The 23,962-nt window shown below is 35.3% G+C and overlaps 3 protein-coding genes across 3 annotated transcripts; 1 reads left to right on the forward strand and 2 right to left on the reverse strand.

Moving 5' to 3' along the window:
* Positions 1-469: 469 nt before the first annotated feature.
* LOC143534653 (caffeoylshikimate esterase-like) lies at positions 470-5,135 on the forward strand. Its single transcript, XM_077029090.1, has 7 exons — positions 470-544; positions 628-660; positions 3,771-3,917; positions 4,007-4,137; positions 4,211-4,348; positions 4,424-4,522; positions 4,640-5,135. The coding sequence occupies exons 2-7, from the start codon at positions 636-638 to the stop codon at positions 5,021-5,023; spliced, it is 924 nt and encodes a 307-aa protein (XP_076885205.1). The 5' UTR covers positions 470-544; positions 628-635; the 3' UTR covers positions 5,024-5,135.
* Positions 5,136-5,448: 313 nt separating this feature from the next.
* On the reverse strand, positions 5,449-7,820 carry LOC143534654 (uncharacterized). The gene is made up of 7 exons (XM_077029091.1): positions 7,744-7,820; positions 7,563-7,616; positions 7,406-7,430; positions 6,766-6,840; positions 6,576-6,680; positions 6,347-6,473; positions 5,449-5,659 (listed from the first exon to the last, which is right to left on the reverse strand). Exons 2-6 carry the CDS (start codon positions 7,565-7,567, stop codon positions 6,357-6,359), a joined length of 327 nt encoding a protein of 108 aa, XP_076885206.1. The 5' UTR covers positions 7,568-7,616; positions 7,744-7,820; the 3' UTR covers positions 5,449-5,659; positions 6,347-6,356.
* Positions 7,821-13,416: 5,596 nt separating this feature from the next.
* Positions 13,417-22,687, reverse strand: LOC143534678 (DExH-box ATP-dependent RNA helicase DExH8-like). The gene is made up of 14 exons (XM_077029112.1): positions 22,433-22,687; positions 19,914-20,091; positions 19,286-19,459; positions 19,042-19,189; positions 17,866-18,180; positions 16,792-16,938; positions 16,355-16,535; positions 15,564-15,844; positions 15,353-15,475; positions 15,119-15,263; positions 14,714-14,979; positions 14,446-14,634; positions 13,826-14,350; positions 13,417-13,632 (listed from the first exon to the last, which is right to left on the reverse strand). Exons 1-14 carry the CDS (start codon positions 22,620-22,622, stop codon positions 13,417-13,419), a joined length of 3,078 nt encoding a protein of 1,025 aa, XP_076885227.1. The 5' UTR covers positions 22,623-22,687.
* Positions 22,688-23,962: the final 1,275 nt, after the last annotated feature.

Consider the following 23,962-nt stretch of genomic DNA (forward strand, 5'->3'; position numbering starts at 1 on the left):
GGTAGCCTTCCCTGATGGCTTGTATCCGCAACTGCGGGAACAGGCGGGGTACTTCACCATTGGGAGGCTTTCCCTGCGTGTACAGCTTGCGTACTGCGCGTAAGATTCTATGAGCATGGTGGGTCCTGCGGGAGCAGATGGCCTTTGCGCAGACAACCCTGTTGAAGGTGAGTCTTGCGGGACCAACTGGTCTCTGCTGGGACCTACCTCTTCAATCATCACATCAACATCAACATCAATGGAGGTTGTATACCAAGAGGTTCTCTCTCTCTCTCTCTGTCATATATATGTATATGTATGTATAGATCATTGGTTCCATGAATCTGGCTGGCACAAAAGTTGAGCCTTATGATTCCAAGTTTCAATAAAATAAATAAATAAATAAATCTTGAAGAGTGGTTTTTACAATTAAGATTTAATGTTTAGTTAATGATGAGTTAGATGGAATTACAGGAGTACATAAGGAATTCAAGAGGAGTGCAGCTCTTCACATGCAAATGGCTTCCTCTCTCTTCTCCAAAAGCCCTTGTTTTCCTTTGCCATGGTATCTATATTTATATTTATATTTGTTTTGTATAGTTTTTAGTTACTAAATATTAATAATCACACATTTTTATATTTATGAAGGTTATGGTATGGAATGCAGTGACTTCATGAGAGGTACTAAAATATATATATATTTTCTTATCTAACTTCAAGGTTAATTCCAAATTTGTACACACTAGGACATCGCCTAATATCATATAGTAGATATGTTACTTTCATATCTAACGATGGAGTGGTTATGCTAATGATGGATAAGTTTCTATCCTTTTTGAGTGGTCAGGTTCGAATTTTGAAGCTCCCGAGTTTTCTATCACAGTGTATTTACTCCAGAGAGGCTTCTCTTGTGGAGGGTACAACATCTGTCTAGTGACAGGTGGATGGAAATTTTCTTGGGGAACGCCAAGCCAAACTTGGATGTCAGCGTGGGTCCGATTAAGACAATATAGTCTGGCCTAAGTGGGGTGGTGGGCTACTCAGTAAGGAGTTGCGGTCTAACTTAACAGTGAAATTCGCCGTTAAAAAAAAGATATATGTTACTTTCATATTTTGGATACCATATGACTTCTAACACAACATCATATCATATTCATATCAGTCATGTTTAATTAAGTTATTATGGCCCGTATAATAATTAATACGACCTCATACAAGTTCGTGTTAATATTTTCTTCATATCATACGGGCCGCTGAATGGCTAGAAGAGGGTCATATTGGATTTTAATCAGTGAGCTTCTAGAATCACAAAGCAAACATAATTCAATTCTGTGTAGATCACCGACTCACAATCAGCTCACCTGCCCATCTGTCCAATAAAGTCCAAACATATCTTAACATATATTTATTAATTATTTTTTAAACTAAAGTTTTCAATAAATAATTGTAGTATTATTATTTAGGTCGTGTCGGGTCATCATAGACACGAGGTCCATATTGTAATATGGATTTTTGATTAATTTTGAAATTAAAACTAATTTGTTAGGTGTAAAATAACGGCGACAGGGGTTTATTTTGAAATAAATGATGACCATTTTATTATCAAAACATTATGTTTTGTACGTGTTTCTAAGAATAATCAATATATATATAACTTCTAACTTGATATATAAATTTGTTATTACAGTATATTGTTTTAAGATAAATATTTATTATACTCTAATCTTGGTTTGGCTGTTTATACGTATATGATATATATTGTCATTCCTACTTTAATGGGATGGTAAGGTACTTAGGTATAATATTTATGGTGCAATATTTAGTCATTATAAAAAAACTGTATATAATATACTAGTTTTTATCCCCCCGTATTACGGGGGTTGTTTTATATTATTTGTTCTAATATTTATTTATTTTTTGTATTTATATTTTTTTATTGTATGAAAGTTAATAATATACTTATGGTTTAATGATAAATTGTTTGACAAATAAATGAAATGTTATAACTCGATTTAAAAACTATATGGTTTTGATGAGACTCAAGACCTATTTATTTCCTTTACTATAAAGTTGGTTTTTTAATTATAAATAATATTTATGAAAGTTAATAATATACTTATGGTTTGATGGGAATCAAGACCCGTTTATTTTTTTTACTATCAAACTGTTTTTTTTTAATTTAAATAATATATATATCTTTTTTAAAATAAATAAGATATTAATTTTTAGTATATCCTATTTTATAGGATTTTTACATCAATAATTTAGTGAGAATATTTTTTTTATTTATAGAGATGTTATAACTCGTTTAAGAAATATATGGGTTTGGTAAGACCCATACCCATAATTTCGGGTCAAATGCATGAGAAGTCTCCATTTAAAAATTAAGCAAATCTGGTGACTCCGAAAAAAGAGGAAGCGACCACATCGCGACACGTAAGATTTTTGGATCTTCGTCTATATATATTATAGATTAAAAAGTACACGTTCAAATAAAAAAGTATGATGAATAGTTAAATATCACCATATCTTTTTTATGATGCGTATTTCACGCATATCTTGTTTTGAGTAAAATAATCCACTTTATTTTTAGAAATCATCTTAATTTTCTTTCTTAGTGCATGTTTAGGATTGCTTCTTTAAAATACTTTTTGCTTTTTGGAGCAAAATGTCCAAAAGATCCCTCAAAAAGCACCTAAAACTCTAAAAGCACCAATTCCAAACACTCCCCGACGCTGTGTTCCCGAGCTCACTTTAAGGTAGAAAAGGAAAAGAAAGGAAAATATTTCCATTCCTTTCTTTTCTTTTCTTTCCTTTCCTACCAACCAATTCTTTCCAAAATGGAAAGAAAGATTTTACACTACAAAACCTCCACTTTCTTTTCCTTTCTCACATTAAATGAAACTCGAGAACACACCTAATTCTTCTTTCCTTCCTTTAATAAAACTCGAGAACACAACACTTCCTTTCTTTCCATCCCTTTCATTTCCTTTCCTATTTTAAGTTAAACTCGGGAACAGAGCCTTAAAGTATACAAAATTATGAAAGCTTACTCTGGCCACATTTGATTAATTGCCATGTATTTAAATGTATGCTTATGAAAGTTAATTAAATGGAGTCAAATATGGTTTGTTGTAGTAGGTGATCAACAAGTGATATATCATGTAAGAGTAATTGCTAGAGGTAGAAAATAAGTGAATGGGCCCTACACGTATTATTGCACTTTTAAGTCTGGTTACCAAACTCTTGTATACTATTTTCAGTTTTCACCCACCACTTTTTATTATATTTTTTCTTGTAAATTAATTATATTCTTTTTGTTAAAAATATAATATTTGTATTTTATAAATAAAAATAAATTGAGTTGAGCATTTTAAGCTTTTTTACCGTTGATCATATTTATAGTTTTATATATATATTTTTGGTTATTAGTTTCTGATCAATTAGTGCTTACTCTATACATAGTCTAACTTTTATTTAAATCAAAAGTAGAGTGAAAGGTATTGATTTAAAAGAAATAAAAAAAAATTACGAAATTCGTTTTGTTTTGTTTTGTTTATGTTGTTGTTTAGCGCCTCTTGCTAGTTTCTTGTTAGCGGGTTGGTGATCTATTTGTTGGTTAATGAAATTTTCCGTTTGAAAAAAAAAATATGTTTTGACTCGTTCAAAAGTCTAAACTATGATACTAAGTTGTTTAACAAAGTTGATTTAGTTAAATTCATAATATATAATTATCACATGCTTTTATACGATAAATGCACTTTCGATTTGATGTTATTTTGGCTTTATAGGGTGTGGAACCAAGTTGGCGAGCTACGGCTACGCAGTCTTTGGAATAGACTATGAAGGGCACGGACGATCCATGGGGGCACGTTGTTACATCAAAAAATTTGATAATATTGTCACCGACTGCTCTAATTACTTTAAATACATTTCCGGTACATATGCAATTTAGTCGCAATATTAAATGCACCTTAAAACGGACCACGTCTAACCACTAACTTCTTTTATGGGTCGAACCACTTAGGACAAGAGGAGTACAAGAACAAGAGACGGTTCTTGTATGGTGAGTCCATGGGAGGTGCAGTTGCCCTTCTTATACATAGAAAGGACCCCACTTTTTGGCACGGGGCCATTCTTGTCGCACCTATGTGTAAGGTAACCATTTTCACTTGTGATGTACGGTACAAGCTCTCAAAGCATATTAACTCGTGTTTTTAATGTGTTGTAGATATCCGAGAAGGTGAAGCCACACCCACTGGTGATAAGCATGCTAACACAGGTGGAAGATGTGATACCGAGATGGAAGATTGTGCCTACAAAAGATGTTATCGATGCGGCTTTTAAGGATCCTGTTAAGCGAGAAGAGGTGAGGTTTTTACCAAAATTTGTAATCGAAGAAGGGTAAGTACTTAAATTCACCAAGAATTGGATATTTGCGCAGATACGCTCAAACACATTGATATATCAAGAAAAGCCGAGGCTGAAAACCGCTCTTGAAATGCTTAGGACCAGCATGGGTCTCGAGGACAGCTTAACCGAGGTCATTTTACATTATTACCCTTGTCAGAAGCTCTTCAAATAGAGAGTCCGGTTTTGACTTGTGATTATTAAGCAAGGTTTCGGTTACATGATTCATACAGCGGTTTGTAATATGCAGGTGACCTTGCCATTTTTTGTTCTACATGGACAGGCGGATACAGTGACAGACCCAGAAGTGAGCCGGGCTTTATACGAACAGGCTAGCAGCGAAGACAAAACCATAAAACTATACCCAGGAATGTGGCATGCATTAACCTCGGGTGAGCCTGATCACAACATTGATATAGTCTTCGGTGACATTATTTCATGGCTAGACAGGCGATCTGCTGATGATTACAAGTACGACAAGCAGTTTTCCAGTGATGTCGGTGACGTTGATGACATAGAGTTGGTTTCTCCTGTGGTAGAAATGAGTGATCGCAAACCTCGACGGGGTAGGACTCATGGCAGCTATCTTTGTGGATGGAAGGGACGTCGGATGCACCACCACTCCGCCATGTAGCTACTGCTCTCTAATATTTTCGTGTTTTCCAGTTTAAATGATATATATGTAGCAGAATGTAATGTAATATAGTTCTGAGAATTTAACATTTAAAATCCCAGAACCTTTTTATCATATTAAAGCTGTAACTAAGGTATTTTACATGTGACAATGTAATGCCATATTACATTTTTGGCATTAAGTCTTAAGAAACTACACCCATAGTCATCAACAGTGCTTGACCGACACTTTCGAAAGTGTTTGACCAACTCCCTCGAACTATAACGAGTAAAACAGTCTTTCATCATAACTTAACAGATCTTTTAACATCAAAGACCAAAAGTGTTACAGTTCACTCAACTGAGTGTGTGACCGTGTGTAATATCTGAGACTGGAAACGTAATAACTTATCAAATGGAACAATCCGTAATGAAATAATGATGGAATTAAAAGAAACGTTTAAGTCGGTACCCATTTCTTTCTGAAAATCAAGACAAAGTCAGAAGTACTAAGCCAAAAGGAAGTTAGGAGTCATCATATTACAAAAATCATACAAACCAGGTTTTTTAACAGAAAGACAGTGATTTCCATCTCAAAGTAGTACTAGACGCGCTTTAACTGCAACACAAGTCGATAAAAGATAGACGAGAAGAAGTCCTGCAATATAAAAAACAAAAATGTGATTACTGCTTACTCTATTCACCACAAAACTTGACAAGTTTGTTAAAACCATAAAAAGATTACTAAAAGAAACTGCCAGCTAGTCTAGAAATATGAATATCCACGGTCCTAAATTGCATACCAGATAACACTCCAACATATCTGATATCATCTTAGGTATGTTTGGAATTTCTTATTTGAGGAACTTATATTTGATTATTTCCAAGCACTTTTGAGTGTAAGGTTCGAGAAAAGTGCTTATGTTCATATGCTAAATTAAGGGTTAAATGATGTTTTCTATAAGCAGGTTTATTATATAAGGTTTATTTCAGACTAATTATTCTTGGTTTCCAAATTACATGTTTACACAAGATAATAATTAGTTTTACTTGATAAACTGATTATATGCTTCTAGCTATAAGCATAAGCTGCTTAAATAAGCAAATCCCAAACACCAGTAACTAAATACATCATTTGAAGAAAATTGCTGATTGAATAAACAAGCATAACAAAACGAGACCAAGAATACACAGATGTCCGTATTAGTAAATTGTGTCGGGACACCAACTAACTACTAACTACTTTACATGACACAATTTGTAATAAATGCATGATGGAGTCAACTTGAGAAAAAAAAAAGTTTGAATGATAAACGTTTTATAAGAAACAGGCAAAAAATAATACCTTTTGGCTTTTACTTAGGGTTTCTAAGCACGATGATAACCGAGTCGCCTCTAAGAAACATCTTGCTAATAAACCTGTCTTTGTTAACCGGGAGGGCTTTTTTCTTGCCTTTTCCTGTCTTGGGCACCTGGCAAACAAAAATCCCAAAATAATAATAAAAAAGTGCACAATATGTCATATATAATAAATAACAGAACTAAAAAAAACTTATTTTCATGACAAAACTAACCTCAGTCCACATCTCTCTAACATTTTCCAACACCATATTGCAGTGTCGATCAAACGCCCTAACACGACCTAGAAGCTTTTTATTGTTCCTGCAGTTAATAAGAACCTGAAAGTGCAACAAAATGACACCAACAATGTTACTCATAAATTATAATAAAAGAAATCATCAACTATATAAAAGCATATGTTACCTGTGTGTTATTTTTGACACTCATCATCAATACAGAGAGAGGCCCAGTGTTAAACTCCTCTTCCTCGTTCTTTGTCTGCTTCAATTTTTACCATATAAGTGAACAACTCAAAATCAAATGCAGAAGTTAAAGAAACTTGGATTGTAACTACAGGTGCAAACAAGATGAGCCGCTCACGAGCTGCTTGAGATCAGACCGGAAAAAAACCTCGAAAAGAGCCGAGCTTTTTCAAGCTCGAGCCGGGCCCGAGCCTCAAATAAAGATTCCTTAGCTTTCGAGCCCGAGCTCAAGGCTTGTATGGAAAGCTCGTTTAAGTTCGTCAAGCCTTAACAAGTCTTGTGTATTTTTACGTTTAACCCCTTTTGGACTTCTATGTATTAATTTCACACTGCCCACCCGAGTTCGAGCCGAGCTTTGGCTTGTTTAAGATATTAATTATTACACTAGCTGAAGCCGAGCTTAGACTCATTTAAAGTTTCTCTCAACATATAATATATAAAAATAATTAAAAAAACGTATACAAACTAATTTATATACAATAACCAAGCCGATCTCGGGCCTAATCAAGCTCTGGCTCGGCTCGTTTACGCCCCTAATTGTAACAGCAATCAAGGTATGAGCTGAAAGTAAAAGTACTTACTGGTGCATCTTCCTCCATTGGTCGACTGAAACATAAACAATATAATATAAATTATTAGTACAGTCACTAAGATCTAAAATTCTAGGGTTTACTTAAACGCAATTATATAAAACTGTATAAGTAACATATATTATATAGATATATACTGAACACTCACCTCATGCTTGACGGAAAACGGAGAATGAGACCGTAGTTAACGCCAATATATGATCTGAAAATAGGAACGTAATTAGGGTTCTAATAATAATAATAATGCAAATGTGTGGTTAGGAATGTGCGGAGGCAATAATAATAATAATAATAATCGGAACGGAGATGAATTCCGACGGATTGAGTACCTGATTGGACACCGGAAAGACGACGGCGTGCTGTCTGTCTGGTCTAACCACTAGGGCGTCAAATGGGTTTAAGTGATGAATTTAAAGGGTTTTGTGATATTGGTGTCAAGAAAAATTCATTTTGGCCCCGCGCCGAACCGAGTCAAGCTGAGCTCGACTTTGATTCAGTAAGACTCGGGTTCAACTTATTTAACTTGAGAGAGTTTGAGTTTATGTTTGAGTCTTGAGTCATTTTTTAAGTTCGGATTCAACTCGTTTATTATTTATTTATTAATTATAAGTATTTAATTTGTTTCTTCAATAGTTAATTATATACATTTACATAATTTTATGTGTACCTATACTTATTATTGAAGTATATTAGATAAAAAGCTAGTTTAGGTCCGGGAGTCGGCTTGTGCTCGATATGTGAAGCTCGGGCTCGAGCTTGCTGATTTAAAGAGCCTCAATAAAAGCTAGGGTTCGTTTAAGCTTGACTCGATTATATGAATGAATTGTTTGATTATATATTTGTATTCGGTTAAAGTTAAAATTAACAAACACGGGCATGTTCCCATTCATGTTCGTTTGGTTTATTCATAAATTAGAATTTGAATTACAACATTATTACACATGTTACAATTTTTATGTGATATATTTTATATATTTAAATAAACATGTAGAATTTTAAGTTATTTTTATACTTTAGCATTATAACTTATTATATAAAATCTATTATAACATTGTAATTTATTGTAAAATTAAAATATAAAAGTTTATTTTATTATATAAAGCATGTTATAATATTATAACTTATTATAAAACTAGTATTCAAACCCGCCGCGTTGCGGCGGGTGGTTGTAGCGCTCTGTTTTGATGGCTTTTACATTAGCACAAAGTGTGTGTGTGTAAGCTTCCAATTGGATGTACTCCCATGTAACAAAATGTTTGTAGTGCTAGAATGAAAAAAATCTGTTTTGTTCTAGTTCATTCTCTTTCCTTGTTTTGTGCAGAAAAATATCTTATTTTAATTCTTTTTTAAATATCCTTTATTTTCTTATTCATTTTTCACATATACAAGCTAAACCTACAACCAACAAGGTGGAAGTTGTGTGCTTACGGTATAAATCCTCTAATAGCATAGCAGATAGCTTCCATGCCCGCCTATTAAGAGTATTCTCGTCGAACTCCGCTCTTCAAGCTCAGCTTCGGCAACAGCAACTCGAGAAAGCTCTTCCATTGTTTTTCAAGGGCGTCTGATTGTAACGGGATGGTAGGAGAATGGTGAAGCAGTATACCGCCACCACCATAGCCACCTAGGGTTTCGAAATCGAACCCGACAACGGTGAAAAAACCACACCACCGCCACCAAGGGTCCGGAAAATGAACAGTGAGCGATTAATCAGAGAGTGAGCATAGTAAGCCAACCTAATCTACAGACAATCATTTATGTTGTCGGTGGTCTGGTAGGGTGAGTTCCATTTAGGAACCCCAGGCGACGACGATCGGCGACTTCTACGGTTGCCGGATTCCATTTCGGAACCCTGGGCGACTACGGTATGGCGGTGGTTAGACGTGGCATGGCTATGATTCCTGCTCTAGGCGCTACTCATTTTTTTGGGTGTGGATGCTTAATTTGCTCTTTGAAATTGTATTTAGCAGCTTGGCAGTGGAGTGGTTGTGGCAACTGTCTTTTGTTGTTGACAATTGTTGACGGTACTCAAAACTTATCTCAATGATGGTGAGCACAAGGTCATTTGAGATTTCTTCAAATATAGATTCGATGGGTTTTTCGTAGGTATTTTCAGATGTTCAAGGCTATGTTAGTGAGCCGATATTTTACTCACTATGGCCTCGGCTAATTTGAACCGTGATTCTATTCGCTATGGTTTCGGCTATGATGGCGAGCTTCAGCTCACCTGAGCCGCAATTTACTACACTATGTTTTGGGCTATGATGACTTGCCTCATCTAATCTGAGCCGCAGTTTTATTCCCTACGATTTGAGCTATGATGACGGGCCTCGGCTCAGCTGACCAACGATTTTACTTACTATTGGCATCGTGGTCTTTGATGGTTGGACCATCCCCGCAACGCGGGGTTTTTTTAATACTAGTTAGTATGCATGAACATACTTTTTAGTAGTTTTATATAAGTCATTTGAGTTCTTACAAAAGGATAGATAAGCTACACACTGTTGTCCTAAGAGCAACCATCATTAGTCATTTACAAAAAGTGGTCGATAACATCATTTAGCTACATTAAGTAGTCTGACTGTCTTCATCAGATGAAGCAGCGTTCATCATCTTACGCTCCATTGAATAGGACTGAACAATGAGGGAGTGAAGCTCCCAAGAACGCCACAATTTGTTTGTCGATGTTTTGTCTTCTTTTGTGGCAAGGCCATCACCAAACATCTTCAATACATCTGTTGATGACACGTTATTCACAGTTAGTAACTGATTGCAAATAAGAAAACAATTACATACATTAATAGCCTTTTGTCTCTCCATTGACGTAAAAGTTGATAGCCAAGTTTTACAAAATCCAACAGTTAGATTTACTCTGAAAGTAATCTACCCAGAAAATAATAACACAATAATAATGCATAGATCTATCTAGAAATATCAAACTAATTCATCCTACATATACATGGCGTTCAGATTCAAATTAGAAAACCGACTGTTGATGGTTGTCATACCCATTTTATTCCCAAGCTGTGTACGCGCGATAAGATAAAGCGATGATCATGTCTCTAATTAGAGATTGAGCCGCATCGTGTTCTTGGATGCACATGGACACCACTCCTAGAGCATTGAGAGACCCCTCTTGGTCAACTAATGTTGCAAATTTCAATTTATGTTTTAATAACAGCGGTGCCTGTAATCAGAAAACAATTAAGAAAACAACAGCTATTAATTTATTCACAATTTGGATACGTAAATGTGCTTCATAAGAAATTACCTACTGGTTTATTAGAGTCAGCATGGTCTGCAATCATAATTTGATTTTGGAAGAGATGATTTGACTTGTATACTGAAACCAAACAGAAGTCTCTAATTACAACACGTATATTAGTTCAGTAAACAAAAGCCATATGCATAAATAGAAGTAGAAAATTATTAGTAAATACTTTTTTGGTGGTTACAACTTACAGGAGCCTCCGATAACAACGCCCTTGTCTGCTTGTGTTTGCTGGAAGATAAATGAAGATAAAGTTACCATAGTTATAATCAAGCACTCAACTCTCTTGACCTCGTGTTGGAGTAGCAAATACAACAAAACAACATCTTCCCTTTCAGTTAAAGCACCATGAATTAACATGCAATTTAATATGTTTTAGGGACCTGATTAATTCCAGGAATAATGCTCCTTGAATGAAGTAATAGAGCCTGGAACAAAGAAAGGAAACCAATCGAATTAAGAAAACCCTAAACCAATCCAAAAGCTATAAAAATTCATAGTAGACCTGCAATTTGATCTAAAAAAATATATACGGCCGGCTGTTCATACATACGGTTCCTTCAATCAACGACACAAAGATAACTGATAAAATCCAAGTGATTGATAAAATATCAAAATCTGAAGTTAATGGAGAAAGAAGTCGGAACCTCTGATTGCGGCAGCAAGAAACAATGAAGTCGGTGTTCGCTGTTGTCTTGAGAGAGATGAAAACCCAACAAATTAATTTAATACACCTTCGATGAGAGATTGCATGTATCGATAATGAAAAACACAGAAGACGAAGCACGTGTAATCCAACCAAGCCAAGTGAAATTGTACGACAATAATGGATGACTGTACCAAATAGAAAGCAGATTTACAACTATTATTGCATACAAATATTTGTAAATGTAATATATATAATTATTATTATTATATAAAAGTTTATTTTATTTTTGTAACTTGTTATTTTTATATTAAAATGTGTAAAAATTTAATAATATTAATAAATACAAATTCTATTAGTGTGTCCAAACATTTTGGTCAGATTATGCGAAGTTTAGTTGGTCCGTCATTTTTTAAGTTTAGCCTGATGGCAGGTTATTCAATAGTTCTTGAGTGGTCATTTTGAAGATTTTTAGAAAGTCGTAACTAAAAATGAAAACCAAGTTATCAAAATGCCTATTTAAAAAGTTTTCCCCTTAAAAACTTCCTAGCCCAACAAAAAAATTATTACCACCTCCTTTAACAGTTCAACTTGAAACACCAATTTAGTATAGTTAATTAACTAGTTTTCCCTTTTCAAATGATGCTTACTTTTCCTCTCCCGATCCTTTCCAGAGTGTCATTTAACGAGGGGAGAGGAGGGGAAGGAAATTAGAAGAGAAAAGAAAGGAGACGAAAAACTTATTTTTGTGTTCCCGAGTTTAATGAGAAGGAAAAGAAAATCAAGAAATTTACATATTTCATGTGTTCCCGAGTTGAAAGGAAAAGAAAAGAAAGTTATAGAAAAGATTTTCTCTCATAATCTCTCCAATTTGGGAGGATGAATATATGTTTAAAGTTTCTAGTATTTTCCCTCCCCTCCCCTCCCATTCTCTCCTTAAAAATCTCTGGAACATGATATTTTAACATTTTCTCCTAATTTCCTTCCTCTTCTCTCATTAAATGAGACTCGAGAACACACCGTCTTAAGTAGATGATGTGAGATGAGTGATTATAAGTATTTATTGGTTAAAGTACAAACATGTGATTTGGATAAAAAATTGATTATTAAAATAATGTAAAAAAATTATGATAATAAGAAAATGTATGTACTTGTAAAATTGTTTATATGAATGGATAGAAAGTATTTTTATAGGTGCTAGGGGTACGCTTTGGTTTCATCATCAGGCACATCGGATAAACCTCTAAAGGCATCCCTAGCAAATCGGCAAACTCAATTGATTAGTCAGTTAGGTTTCATGAACCCGATTGGTTATGATGAATGAAATTATTGTGTGTGTATGAAATAATTAGGTTTCATAAACCTGAATTGGTTAAGATGAATGAAATAATGTGATTAGTTGGAACACATTGGTTTCATCTTCAAAAGCGTCTACCAATTTGGTAAACTTTTAGGTGCTTTTGTAAAAAAAAATGATGTCTCTATTTGATTGGATGATATGAATAAGTCGAGGTTTAAGAGTGTTTTTTTATACGCCCCTAGTAACTAAAGGACGGTGGAAATATTTGTGGGTGTTTTCAGCAACAACTTTGTAACCAATAAAACTGATGTTCACACTAAAACATAAAACTATGTTAAACGCATTATTATTTGCTCACGTGGATTATTTACTTAGATGCAACTTGGTAATTTCATAACTTTTGTATTACATCAACCCTAACATATAATCATAACTAGTTAAATGTACTAATCAATCGAAGTTGCCATATTCAAACAATTAACAGGCTGCAGATAATCCATTGTTCAAGAGTACAGGCACCGTTAGATAAGTAAATCCAACAACGAGGGGTCCTTATTTCTGTTTAAACATCGCAGTTAATTTCTAATGGATGCAAATGCGACACGTTGAAAACTTTAATATCTTCGAAAACTTATATAAAGTTACGAACCTAGACCAACACTAAAAAACCGAAAAATATTTTGGTGCCCGACTCAATCCAGCAACAAAAAAACATAATTTCAAAACAATCTTAGCATAAGTAGAATACCAAAATCCATAATCAACATCTACCAACAAAAAACATCCTAAGTTATGCTATGTAGTTGGTTGTGAAGAAGTGATGTATAGTCACGGTGTTGAATATCGGTTGGAGGATGCAAATCAAATGCATACACAACTGCCATTGATGCCAACATTGGTTTTTTAGTACCAACCCCATCGGGCACTTTCCCGAAGCTGTATTCATCAAATGCAAATGATTCACTAAGGTAAAAGAAGCTCTCTCTTCCGAGACTTTCAACCTGCAATCATACAGCATGTGGTACTTCTTTTAAGTTTCAAATCCAAAATCCAGTCACAATTTCAACCCAATTACTTATGAGTCACTTGACTATGGTTGTGTTTTATCTCAAAACATTTAAAACGAGTATAATGAAAAAATATATTATAAAAAAACGAATCAAACGGACAAAGGGGAGAAAGATGTACTGATACCTGCAGTTGAGCAAATCGGAGGTTGTTCATAACGAGAACAACTTGGACTTCATACAAAGCATCACCCAGCATACGGATAGCAAGATACTCAAAAAACATTTTAATGATTCCTTTTTGTTCTTCCCAGTTCTCCATATTATCAAACTTAGGAATCCAAACAGCACACTTGACTTTTTTCCACGGGATTGATTTATTAGCAGCTTTAGAAATGATAGTCCCGTGCGGATGAGAAAGTCCCCACAATACCCTTAAATCTTGCAAAAACGGGGCCTTTGAAGATTGAACTGCGGATGTCGTGCATACTATAGAAGACGGCCTATAAACACTGGCAAAACTTGTAGAGAATTTAAAATCAAAGTCATCGAATATAAGAACGCAACCGTCATCTGGATCAGGAAACAAACTTAAAAGAAGAGAAGCGTCAGCAGGTGCATCATCTGCTGCACACGATTCATGTTCAGTAATTGGTAAAGAGAGCTGGTTTGAACTATGAGAGAAAAAACATGAATCTCCGTTTCTGCAACCCTGTAGATGTACTTATTATCAGGTTGATAACAAAGATTGTGTTTAGGATTAACTTATCAAAATCTTTGTTTTAGAAGGTGAAAGGTGGTGTATACCTGTAACGATAAGAAGAATTTACAAACGGGTCTTTTAGCTTCAAATGAATGAGAAAATAAGCACAGGCCTCCCTTATTGCATGTGCCATTGATAAAAAATTTACATATAGAAGCTTCTGGACCATTATAAGAAAATGAATTCTGGATTTGCTGTTTGCCAATTGAGTCCTCCAGATAACGCATCCTTATCTGCTCGACATTACAGACAAAAATAACTAAATAAGTAAAAACAGTAACCGAATGACACTTGAAGCAAAACTTTAACTACCTCTTTGATCGAGCTGGCCAATCTAAAAGCAACCTCATTCTTATTTAAGCTGTTTGCACCGACAAAGGGTAAAGATGTACATTTCTTTGTTTCATAAATGGGATTGATGTCATCGTATGTAGCAAGAGGGTCAGAATCGTCATTGTGTTCAACTGTAATAAAACATTTATGCTGAAATTCATTGGGCTTGTAGTAAGACGGTAGACCATTTGAGGTTGCTAGAAAATCGGGGCGGAATCTATGCACAGAATGAAGAACGTCCTCATCTGCAGTTATTACAATTACTCCACATTAGCATACATTCATATACAAGTAAAGAAGGCGCTCTCATAATGTACTAATCAGTGGGTCCTTGGGTTATTTATATTTTCAAATCGGTCAAAGTATTTTTAAAAGAAATCATACATATATCGGCAACATGCTGGAGTGATGACTGAACAAGATTGTGGTACAAACACCACTCGTCTTCAGTCTTCAAAGACGTAATTTGGGCGGTTGCTAACTCATCAAACTTTAAAAGGTGTTTTAACCGCTCCAGACGAATATTATCCTTCACGATGTAAAGTACATGTCATCCAATCTATTCAAAACACATATATTTGATACAAATAAAGGATATATCATGTCACCAGTATGTACCTTAAAGGTATGTTGCCAAAACTGAAAGGCACAAAAATTTGCCATGTATATCACTTCCCTCCTACCCATTAAACCAGTGAGCTTACCATCTTGATTATAGTAGTGATCGGTGAACTTAGAAAACTGTAATTTTAGACAAAAATACATCAGTAATCTACCAGATCAACTGTTGAATCACAATTTTGAAGTTCATGAAAACCAATATTAGTACCAGTGCTTCTTGTCCAAAGGGGCGGGTGATTGGTAAAGGTTGGGTGTCCATTAAGATCCCAATAATAATGCCTTCACGTAGCATTCCAGCTTCAGCAAACTTTAGAATAAGCATAGAAGCATCAAAGGACAAAGCAAAGCTGGAAAGCAATCTTCCATAAAAGGTTGGCTCAAAACGACCTCTTTGAGTTGTTTTCTCTAAAGCATGAACATGGACAAGTAAATTTAGTGCATCGTCAACAACTTCAGGTCTTGGTGGATCCATAACTTTCTGCAATAAGACTGAAATTCACCAGTAAATTAGTTTAGAATTAATAGATGAAAAATTCCCAACGCGTTAATAAATAAGTCGAGTTATAATTTGTCTTAAACAGATCAAATGGGCAAAAAGTAAAAAGAGTTAAGAGAAAACTGAAATCTGTAAACCTCCTTAAAAGTAAATTTGAAAAATATCGGCTTATAAAAAAATAGATTATTAATGTATTCCCTCTGCCCTAAAATATTGTCCATAAACCAAAAAAAAAATTAATTTAAGATGGTGCAGTTAATGCTATTTGTGGTTGGTAGAATCTTTCAATTTGCCCTTGCAATTAACACTCCAGTGACTTAAAAAATTAGCATTTTTGATAAAGGTAATGAAGGGTAAAATGTAAAAAGACAGTAAAATTTGTAATAGTATGGTACCTGTGATCACAGTAACTGTTAAAAAAATAAACAAAAGACAAAAGAAAAAGTGTTTTTGTGTCTACCGGCTACCGCTCTCTTGACTCGCCTACACACACAGATGCTTACCCTTTGGGTCATTGATAGTTCTTGATTCAGCACAAGTAGTAAGAAGCACTTGTTGCCTTAATGATAACTTCAAAATAGACGGTTCTTCAAATTTCTCTAATTGGCCAAAAAACGGTTCAGTTACAAGTCGAAATACTTCACCATCACAAGTGCGGCCTGTTCTCCCTCGCCTTTGCTCAGCCTATAACATGCAACATGGAAATATTAAATTTTAACCAAGCTTGTGAAAGAAAAGTAAGAACTATATTTGTGGTTTTAGCGTCATCAAGCCATTTGGGTTATAGGGATTTACCCAAATACCAAATAAGAATTGGAATAAACATTGATTACTGATTTCGTACCACAAAATACTTTAATTTGAAAGTGAACATTACACGATTCAGAAAGCTATCCAGGAATTTGATATACGAAACCTACAAGTACAAACTACTAATTACCTGAGATTCGGATACCCAAACAATCTCTGCTGATTCAGCTTTCCTATTTCCATCCCAGTACACTTGTAGAGATCTGCATGAATCAATCACATAGGCAACTTTTGGTATTGTTACAGAAGATTCTGCAATGTTTGTTGCCAGTATCACCTGCTCCAAGAAGAATGTTTGAGAAGAAAGTGAAGCATGATTAGAATTTTTTTCCTGTACACAAATGACTGCAATATATTTGGGTGTGCTTTATGACAGTGATTATGTCATACTGAATAATCAGAATCATATAATCAACCGTGAGCATATGAGATACAGAAAATAGTGTTTGGACGAGCTTTTGAAGTCCTAATTAGGGATAGTGTATGCAGGTGTCATTCAAATATTTATTTTTTGTCATCAAGGTCATCCATGTGTCAAAACAGCTTTATAGGCCGCCCAACTTCGTTTATACCAACTCTGGCCAAATTTAAGCAGGAAATTTAGAAAAATGCTGCTAACTTCAGAAAAATATAAAAGCATAAATAATAAGTTTAATGCAAAATACCGGTTATCCCCCTCTTTTAAAAGTTTTTTCCCTTACTAAAAGTAACTTAAAAGGGTATAGATGGCTCACATTCATATAATATTTACATTATTTTAAAATTTTAATGTTCAGAGCATTTTTGTCAATTCATATTTTTTTGGCATAACTTTGACCAGATTGGCATAAACAAAAGCAAATGCATACTTGGATGGCCTTAGTGTGAAAGTTAAAAGGTTAAGTTCAACAGGTTATAAACGGTTGTAATGGGTTTGGCAGGCTGAATAAAGCATTTTATACTATTAAAAAACTTAATTCTAATTTTAAATGGTTTAGTGGCTGTGTTGATACGTTTAGCCACAACCCTAAGCCATTAATTTTATGCTGTCTGTGTCGTGGCAAATCCCCATCCTAATTATTTAAGCATCCTAATTGAAATATGATTATCCAGACAATGAAAATCCATAATTTGTGACTTTCGGTCAACAAAACAAGATAATCAGTTCCAAAACTCAAAAACAAACACCCGTTAATACACAAACATGAAAAGTAAAAAGGCAAACCTTCCTATGAGACTTCGAAATTCTCATGGCATTAAGAGCTTGCTCTGTGTCAATGCTACTATGTAAGATGTGAATTTCAAAAGGACTGCTAACACAAATCAAATCAAGCCATTGTTGCTCCAGTGCATAATAAGTTGGAAGAAATATCAAAATGCTTTTCTCCATATCTGGTTCATATTTATGAATATGCAATACCAGATTATGTATAAGCTTGTGAACTTCTCGATTCATAGTTGCTTCAGATGAATTCGGGCTTGGTCCAGAACAGTATTTAAAAGATAGAGATTCTGAACTCATGCCAAGAAATTCAGCCACCTGTTTTACACACACACAAAAGGAAAAAAAAAGATTAAACATAAACAATACATATATCACTATAACTTACAAAAGTTGCAAGAATTATTCATAAAATCTGGAACCAACACTCATCAAAATGACAGTTTTATAAAAACGCGGATCTTTAAACCAAAACCTTATATTTATTGCATAGCATACCTGTTAAGACTCTTTTTTTTATGTTTGTTGTGCTTCTAACAAAAGACTATAATATTCTATCTCTATTCATAACTTTTCCTGTAATCTCAATCTTGCAACCTAGACATAAAAGACTCTTCATAAAGTGTAGATAAACAGTAAAGATTATCTGTTTTCGCAGGGGAAAACAAGTCCCAAAAAAAGGATTGAAAAAATGAATCCTTGCAGATCACAGCAATGTTGCATATTTGTAGGTTCAGTCATCTGATAACCAAAGGTATAAGCACGATTATAATAAAAGAAACACAGTTTCCTCCTGCGAAAACAAATAATCTTTACATTTTATATACATTTATGAAAAGTCTGTTATGCTTGGGTTGCAAAATTGAGATTTTCAGGGAAGTATAAATAAAGAGAACACATTTAAAGTCTATGATTAGAAATGCAACATACATAAAAAGAACCTTAATAGGCATGCTATGCAATAAATATAAGAGTGTGTTTAAAATAAGGGTTTTGGTTTGAAAAATATGTTTTCGAAAGTGTTTCATCTTGTTTGGTCTTAGGATATGAGTTTGGAAAACCCATTCCGTTTCGATCGAAACCTGCAATGCAGTAACTGCTCGCAACTAAGGTTGGTTGCTTTATAATTTCTACATGGGAAAGAATTTTTTTTTTTTGTTTATGAAGTAATGAAACTACCTGCTCAAGATATGACACTCTTCTCTGGTACAAAGTATGCTTCTCAGAGCTGGGAATTCCTAAAACTTCAACCCTTTCACCTCGACCAAGATCTCTAAAATACTCCTTGTATCTTGTAATATCAGCAGTGGCAGACATCAACACCACCCTAAAAATGCAATAATGCAAGAAAAATGGTTAAAATGACAAAAATGTAAGCAAAAATTAAGGGAAAAGGCAAAATGAAAGAAACAAATATGCTAACCTTAGCCCACTATTTTTTATTAGAAACTGCTTCACACATACAAGAACGAGATCTGACTCAACGGATCTTTCATGCACTTCATCAAGTATGATAACCTTGTACTTTAGAGCACTCATTCCTTTTTCACGCATTTCCTCCAACAAAACTCCAGCAGTTTTGAAGATGATTTTCGAGCTGTAACATTAGAACATAAGAATTTAACGTTCATTATAAAGATCAAGTGGCACAAAAACTATTGATGCAACCAATAAAAAAAACATTGGTGTAAACAACTATCAGTGAAGAAAAAGAGAGAAGGGGAATTTAATTAATTTTTAAGGTTTACTCATAACTAAAGTGACAAATTTGTTCATTAAGACATGAATGCATGTTGCTAACATGCAAACAACTATCACGAGAAAACTAGTCCATATCCTAGGTAAAATTCCTTATATTATTGCTCAAGAAAAATAAGACCTACAAAAGCAAACTATGGTCAGCCTTGGGCCAACAACAACTGAGCTAATCTTCTTGAAGCAAAGTAGCAAATTACAACCCAACGTTAAATGAAAATGAAGACGATCTCACAGCAGTAACAACATGAAGCATAAAACGGATAGATAAAGCAGGATTATAGTATTGTGAGTACCTGGCAGACATAACCTTGGAGTGGCCTATGTGATATCCAACCTCACCCCCTATTTCACAGTTCCGAGCTGCAGCCACCATTTTAGCAACTGCCACCACAGCAAATCTCCTTGGTTGTGTGCATAATATTGGCTCAATATTTGCTTCGAGTAAAAATTGAGGAACTTGTGAGCTCTTCCCTTGATTATTGAAAAAGAATACAACCAGCATAAGTCAATTTTTAAGCTCTTGCAGTAGAGAAAATACAGTATATAATCAGAACTTGAAGTTAGAATCATAAATGCAGGTTCCATAAAACTGTAAAGTCTCTTAAGACACAAGCTCATCAATATAGAAACTTTTTTGATGTGTTGTGAGTTTTTGAGCCAGCCTCGACATATAGATCATGGTGTCAAGGGGAACAACATTTCAGAAGGAAACTGGTGTTAATTTTAAAGTAATATAATAAAAGCTGTTCTATTTAACACCAGTGTTCTACAATTGTAATTGCTTTTTCAGTATTTATATACTTAGTATTCAAGAATATGAATAACACTGATAAACTTCGATAATTGCCTCTTAGAAGAAAGTTCATATGTATACTTATCGCCTGACTAAACAAACAGTTTCATACCAATGTAGCATTTCTTAATATGGATAGTTTAACGAATAACAAGCCAGATATTAAAGCAATGTTTCTTTCTATAAGCAGGTTTCCAAATAGCTTCGATAGAAAATATTATGTGCGCCTCTATGAAGCAACTAAGGTATATGAATCTTTCATTTAAGAATACCAGTATTAGAAAAATGGAAGTTGCAACCAATTTCACTTTAGAGGACATGAAACAGTTTCAAACTATAAGACGTGCTTCCAAAAGGATGCGCTAAAACAATTCTAAAGTAACTGTATTATATCTAACAAAGAAGAGGCAACTTTAAACCAATTAACCACGGTCAGAAAAAAAAAAGAAATAACAATGAGTTGGACGGATGATGAGATGATCTATAACCAAACTAGATCACAAAGTGCTGCATACAACTTTTTTTTCCTAGTGGTCAGTAAATGAGACAGAAAAAGGAGCTGGTTAAACCACGAAAAGTAGCTTATAACGGGATTACATAGGGCCTCCATATATGGAGAATAATATCACAGTCGGATAACTTCTAGATATTTATGACCGTTTTTTGTTTTTCGACAAGATCCCATGGCGGTGAGTGGGCAATTTTCTAGACTTCCGATCACCCTGTGAACCATATGCTGCTATGGTTGGTGTTTCAAAGAGCAAGTTGTTTCGGCGATTAGGGTTTCCGACAGCTAGCGTGAGTATTTGTTGTGAGCGGCAGCTAGGGTTCATGTGCTGGCAACTAGGATTTAGTAGGAACTTGGCTTTAATACCAAAATACAGTTAAACCAAAAGGAATAATTGCATATTGATCGTGTGGATAATAGGGTTACATAGTGGCTCTATATATAAATAGGGTTACACATATACACATTCTACAAATGATAATTACATAACTAGTATAATGGGGGCTCGTTTTCTCTTCATCAACTACCGAAGCAAACAATAACTTCAGGATCGAACAAAGAGAATGGAGGGCTAAAAGAGCAGACAATAAAATGATTTTTGTGACATTCAGGCCCTCATACCAACCAATATTGTAAGCATTGCCAACGAAGAGTTCCTGGATGGGTGGAAAGTGGAAACTACCCATCCTAGAACTAGCCCCGTCAAGCATGCTTAAATGTGGATTCTCATGCCATCCGCAATCAATACACCCAAAACGAATGGACGGTAATCAGGATTAAGCATTCCTTAAAAACACAGTGGTGTAAAATTTGCTTAGGTGTTACAAACATTGATTTCAAGGAACCTCATTCTCAACTCAACATTGTAATGAGTCACTAACTCACTATAATACAGATGTATGATATTAACAAACGCGTTGTTAGTGCTAACTACAAGCTTAATGTCCATAAGACAGTCCATCAAGTAACCCATTCACATTTAACTCCCCTGCATGTCAACTTATTACACTCTTCAGCAGCTATTTTAAACATATAAAACTAATTCTCAAACATACAAACACAAGTACACAACACATGCCACACGTATTATAGACCGAGCCATCACAACAAAAATCCACTTCCCAATCAATACATCCCAACGCACTTCGAGCACTGCTAGTTGTAAGCTCGCGTAAACTAAACCTAAAAACTATTCACCGTAAACAGAACCCTAGCCGTAAACAGATACCTCTAAACGCAGTTTAATAACCAATTTAATTAACCATACCATGCCTAAACTCAAATAACTAAATCACAGCACAAAAGCATTAACAATCGTTCTACATATACGTACATTATAATTCACCGTGTCAAGTAACCGATATAATTCTCCCTAAATGAGGCAAAAACTTACTAGTATGAGTTCAAATCAACGTAAAAGGTCAAACCGAGTCTTCGTTACAGTCAACTAAGTCAATTATACCGAAAAACTAGACATAATTAGATAATATTAATATAAATGTTATTGTTACCGCAGCCGGTTTCACCGACGATGAGAGTGACGCGATTCTCCATTATCTTCTCTACAATTTTGCTCCGGAGTGACGTGATAGGCAGGTTACTGAAATTATCAGACGATGGTGATGATAATGACGTCGATGATGATGATGATGATGATGACGGCGAGTGGTTGGGTATGGAAATTGACGGTAGCTCCTCCATCGCGTAAAACCCTGGGTGTGTGTAAGTGAAATGTGATTGGTGTGTTGGTGTGTGTGTATATGTATGTATATATGATGAGCTGGGCCCGGACTAAAGTTGCCGCAGCGTCTATGTGGCTGTGTCGTTTGTGCACGACTCTGACGCATGGCTTGACTTGGTGTGGCCCAAGTCAATATTAATATACATATTTTAAAGTTCAGGGTGCGTTAACGAAGAATAATTGTTTAACGTAAATTAGTGAAAATGATCCTTTTATATATAACACAAACCGAACTACATCTGGATAATGGGTAAGCGAGCAACAAGCTGCACCGCTATCCCCTTTTGAATCGCAAAGCCTATTCTACTAAATATAAATCCTTGGTTCCTCGGGCTCTGCGAGTCACTGTGGACCACCTTCTGCACCCGCTCCAAGAAGCGAACCGCCTCGGGAGCTAGGGATCCAAAGGTGTCGAAGGCAAATGGAATGAACACGTGTTGATTCCCCAAACACGATGTCTCATGCTTAGCAACCTTCCTAGACTCCGCTCTCAAAACCGCCTGTCCCGGTACGAAGCCACTGTCTCTCAGCCCCACCAACGGGGACACCCCAGTGAGGTCAACACACGCATGCTTACCCCCTGCCCAGCCAAACACAAGAACATCCGCAGGACGCAGGGTAGATCTTCCCTCACGCGGATCAGTCAAAAAGTTAACAGGTGCCTCTTTCTTGGCTGAGATCCCGGCACGTCTAAGCACATCCCATAACACATCTCTAACCCAGTCATGACGATACTTGAATCCCGGCAATTCCTTACAGTGGAGGGCATGCTCACCGAATCTATCCAAACAAGCTTTTTTACAAATGGGGCATAATTCATCTGGAGGGAAAAGGGGAATCATAAGCCGGTATTTAAGGATGGCTCTGTATTCAACTGCCGACATCCGTTGCCCAAGACCTTTAGTGTAACATCCTGTTTTCTGATTTCAGTAAATAAACGAAATATGAGTTGTTATGAGTCGGGCTAGTGTTGGGTAAATGGATATGGGTTATGGAAGAAATAAGGAAAGACCATGGGCTTAAGCCCATGATCAATAATTATATAAACCATAAATTACCCATTTAATCCTTCATTTACACATATCCCTTACACCACCAAAACACACACTTAAGTTCTCTCTCTAGTTTCTCTCTCACTCTAGCCGAAATATAGAAGAAGAAACGGATCCCGACCCAAGGTATGATAGTATTTTGTTGTATGAGCTTAAATCCATTAGTTATGGTCACGAAACGACGAGCCGACACCGTTAAACCGTTTAAGTCATGAGATCCGGGTGGAATCGTGTATAAACCGAACCTA

This window comes from Bidens hawaiensis, unplaced genomic scaffold (genome assembly GCF_021521415.1).
Source record: "Bidens hawaiensis isolate Kalapana, Puna unplaced genomic scaffold, B.hawaiensis_p1.1 tig00010256_1, whole genome shotgun sequence".
In the NCBI taxonomy this organism is placed as follows: Eukaryota; Viridiplantae; Streptophyta; class Magnoliopsida; order Asterales; family Asteraceae; genus Bidens; species Bidens hawaiensis.

Excerpts from the sequence above, each read along its gene's own strand:
- LOC143534653 (XM_077029090.1), top strand. The coding sequence starts at position 636 with ATGGAATGCAGTGACTTCATGAGAG. Across the intron at positions 4,138-4,210 it reads TTGTCGCACCTATGTGTAAG|ATATCCGAGAAGGTGAAGCC; the intron begins GTAACCATTTTC and ends AATGTGTTGTAG. Across the intron at positions 4,523-4,639 it reads TCGAGGACAGCTTAACCGAG|GTGACCTTGCCATTTTTTGT; the intron begins GTCATTTTACAT and ends TGTAATATGCAG.
- LOC143534654 (XM_077029091.1), bottom strand. Across the intron at positions 6,841-7,405 it reads CAATGGAGGAAGATGCACCA|ACAAAGAACGAGGAAGAGGA; the intron begins GTAAGTACTTTT and ends AAATTGAAGCAG. Across the intron at positions 6,681-6,765 it reads GTGTCAAAAATAACACACAG|GTTCTTATTAACTGCAGGAA; the intron begins GTAACATATGCT and ends TTGCACTTTCAG.
- LOC143534678 (XM_077029112.1), bottom strand. The coding sequence starts at position 22,622 with ATGGAGGAGCTACCGTCAATTTCCATACCCAACCACTCGCCGTCATCA. Across the intron at positions 15,476-15,563 it reads CCTTTGGACAAGAAGCACTG|TTTTCTAAGTTCACCGATCA; the intron begins GTACTAATATTG and ends CTAAAATTACAG. Across the intron at positions 13,633-13,825 it reads TCCGATTTGCTCAACTGCAG|GTTGAAAGTCTCGGAAGAGA; the intron begins GTATCAGTACAT and ends GTATGATTGCAG.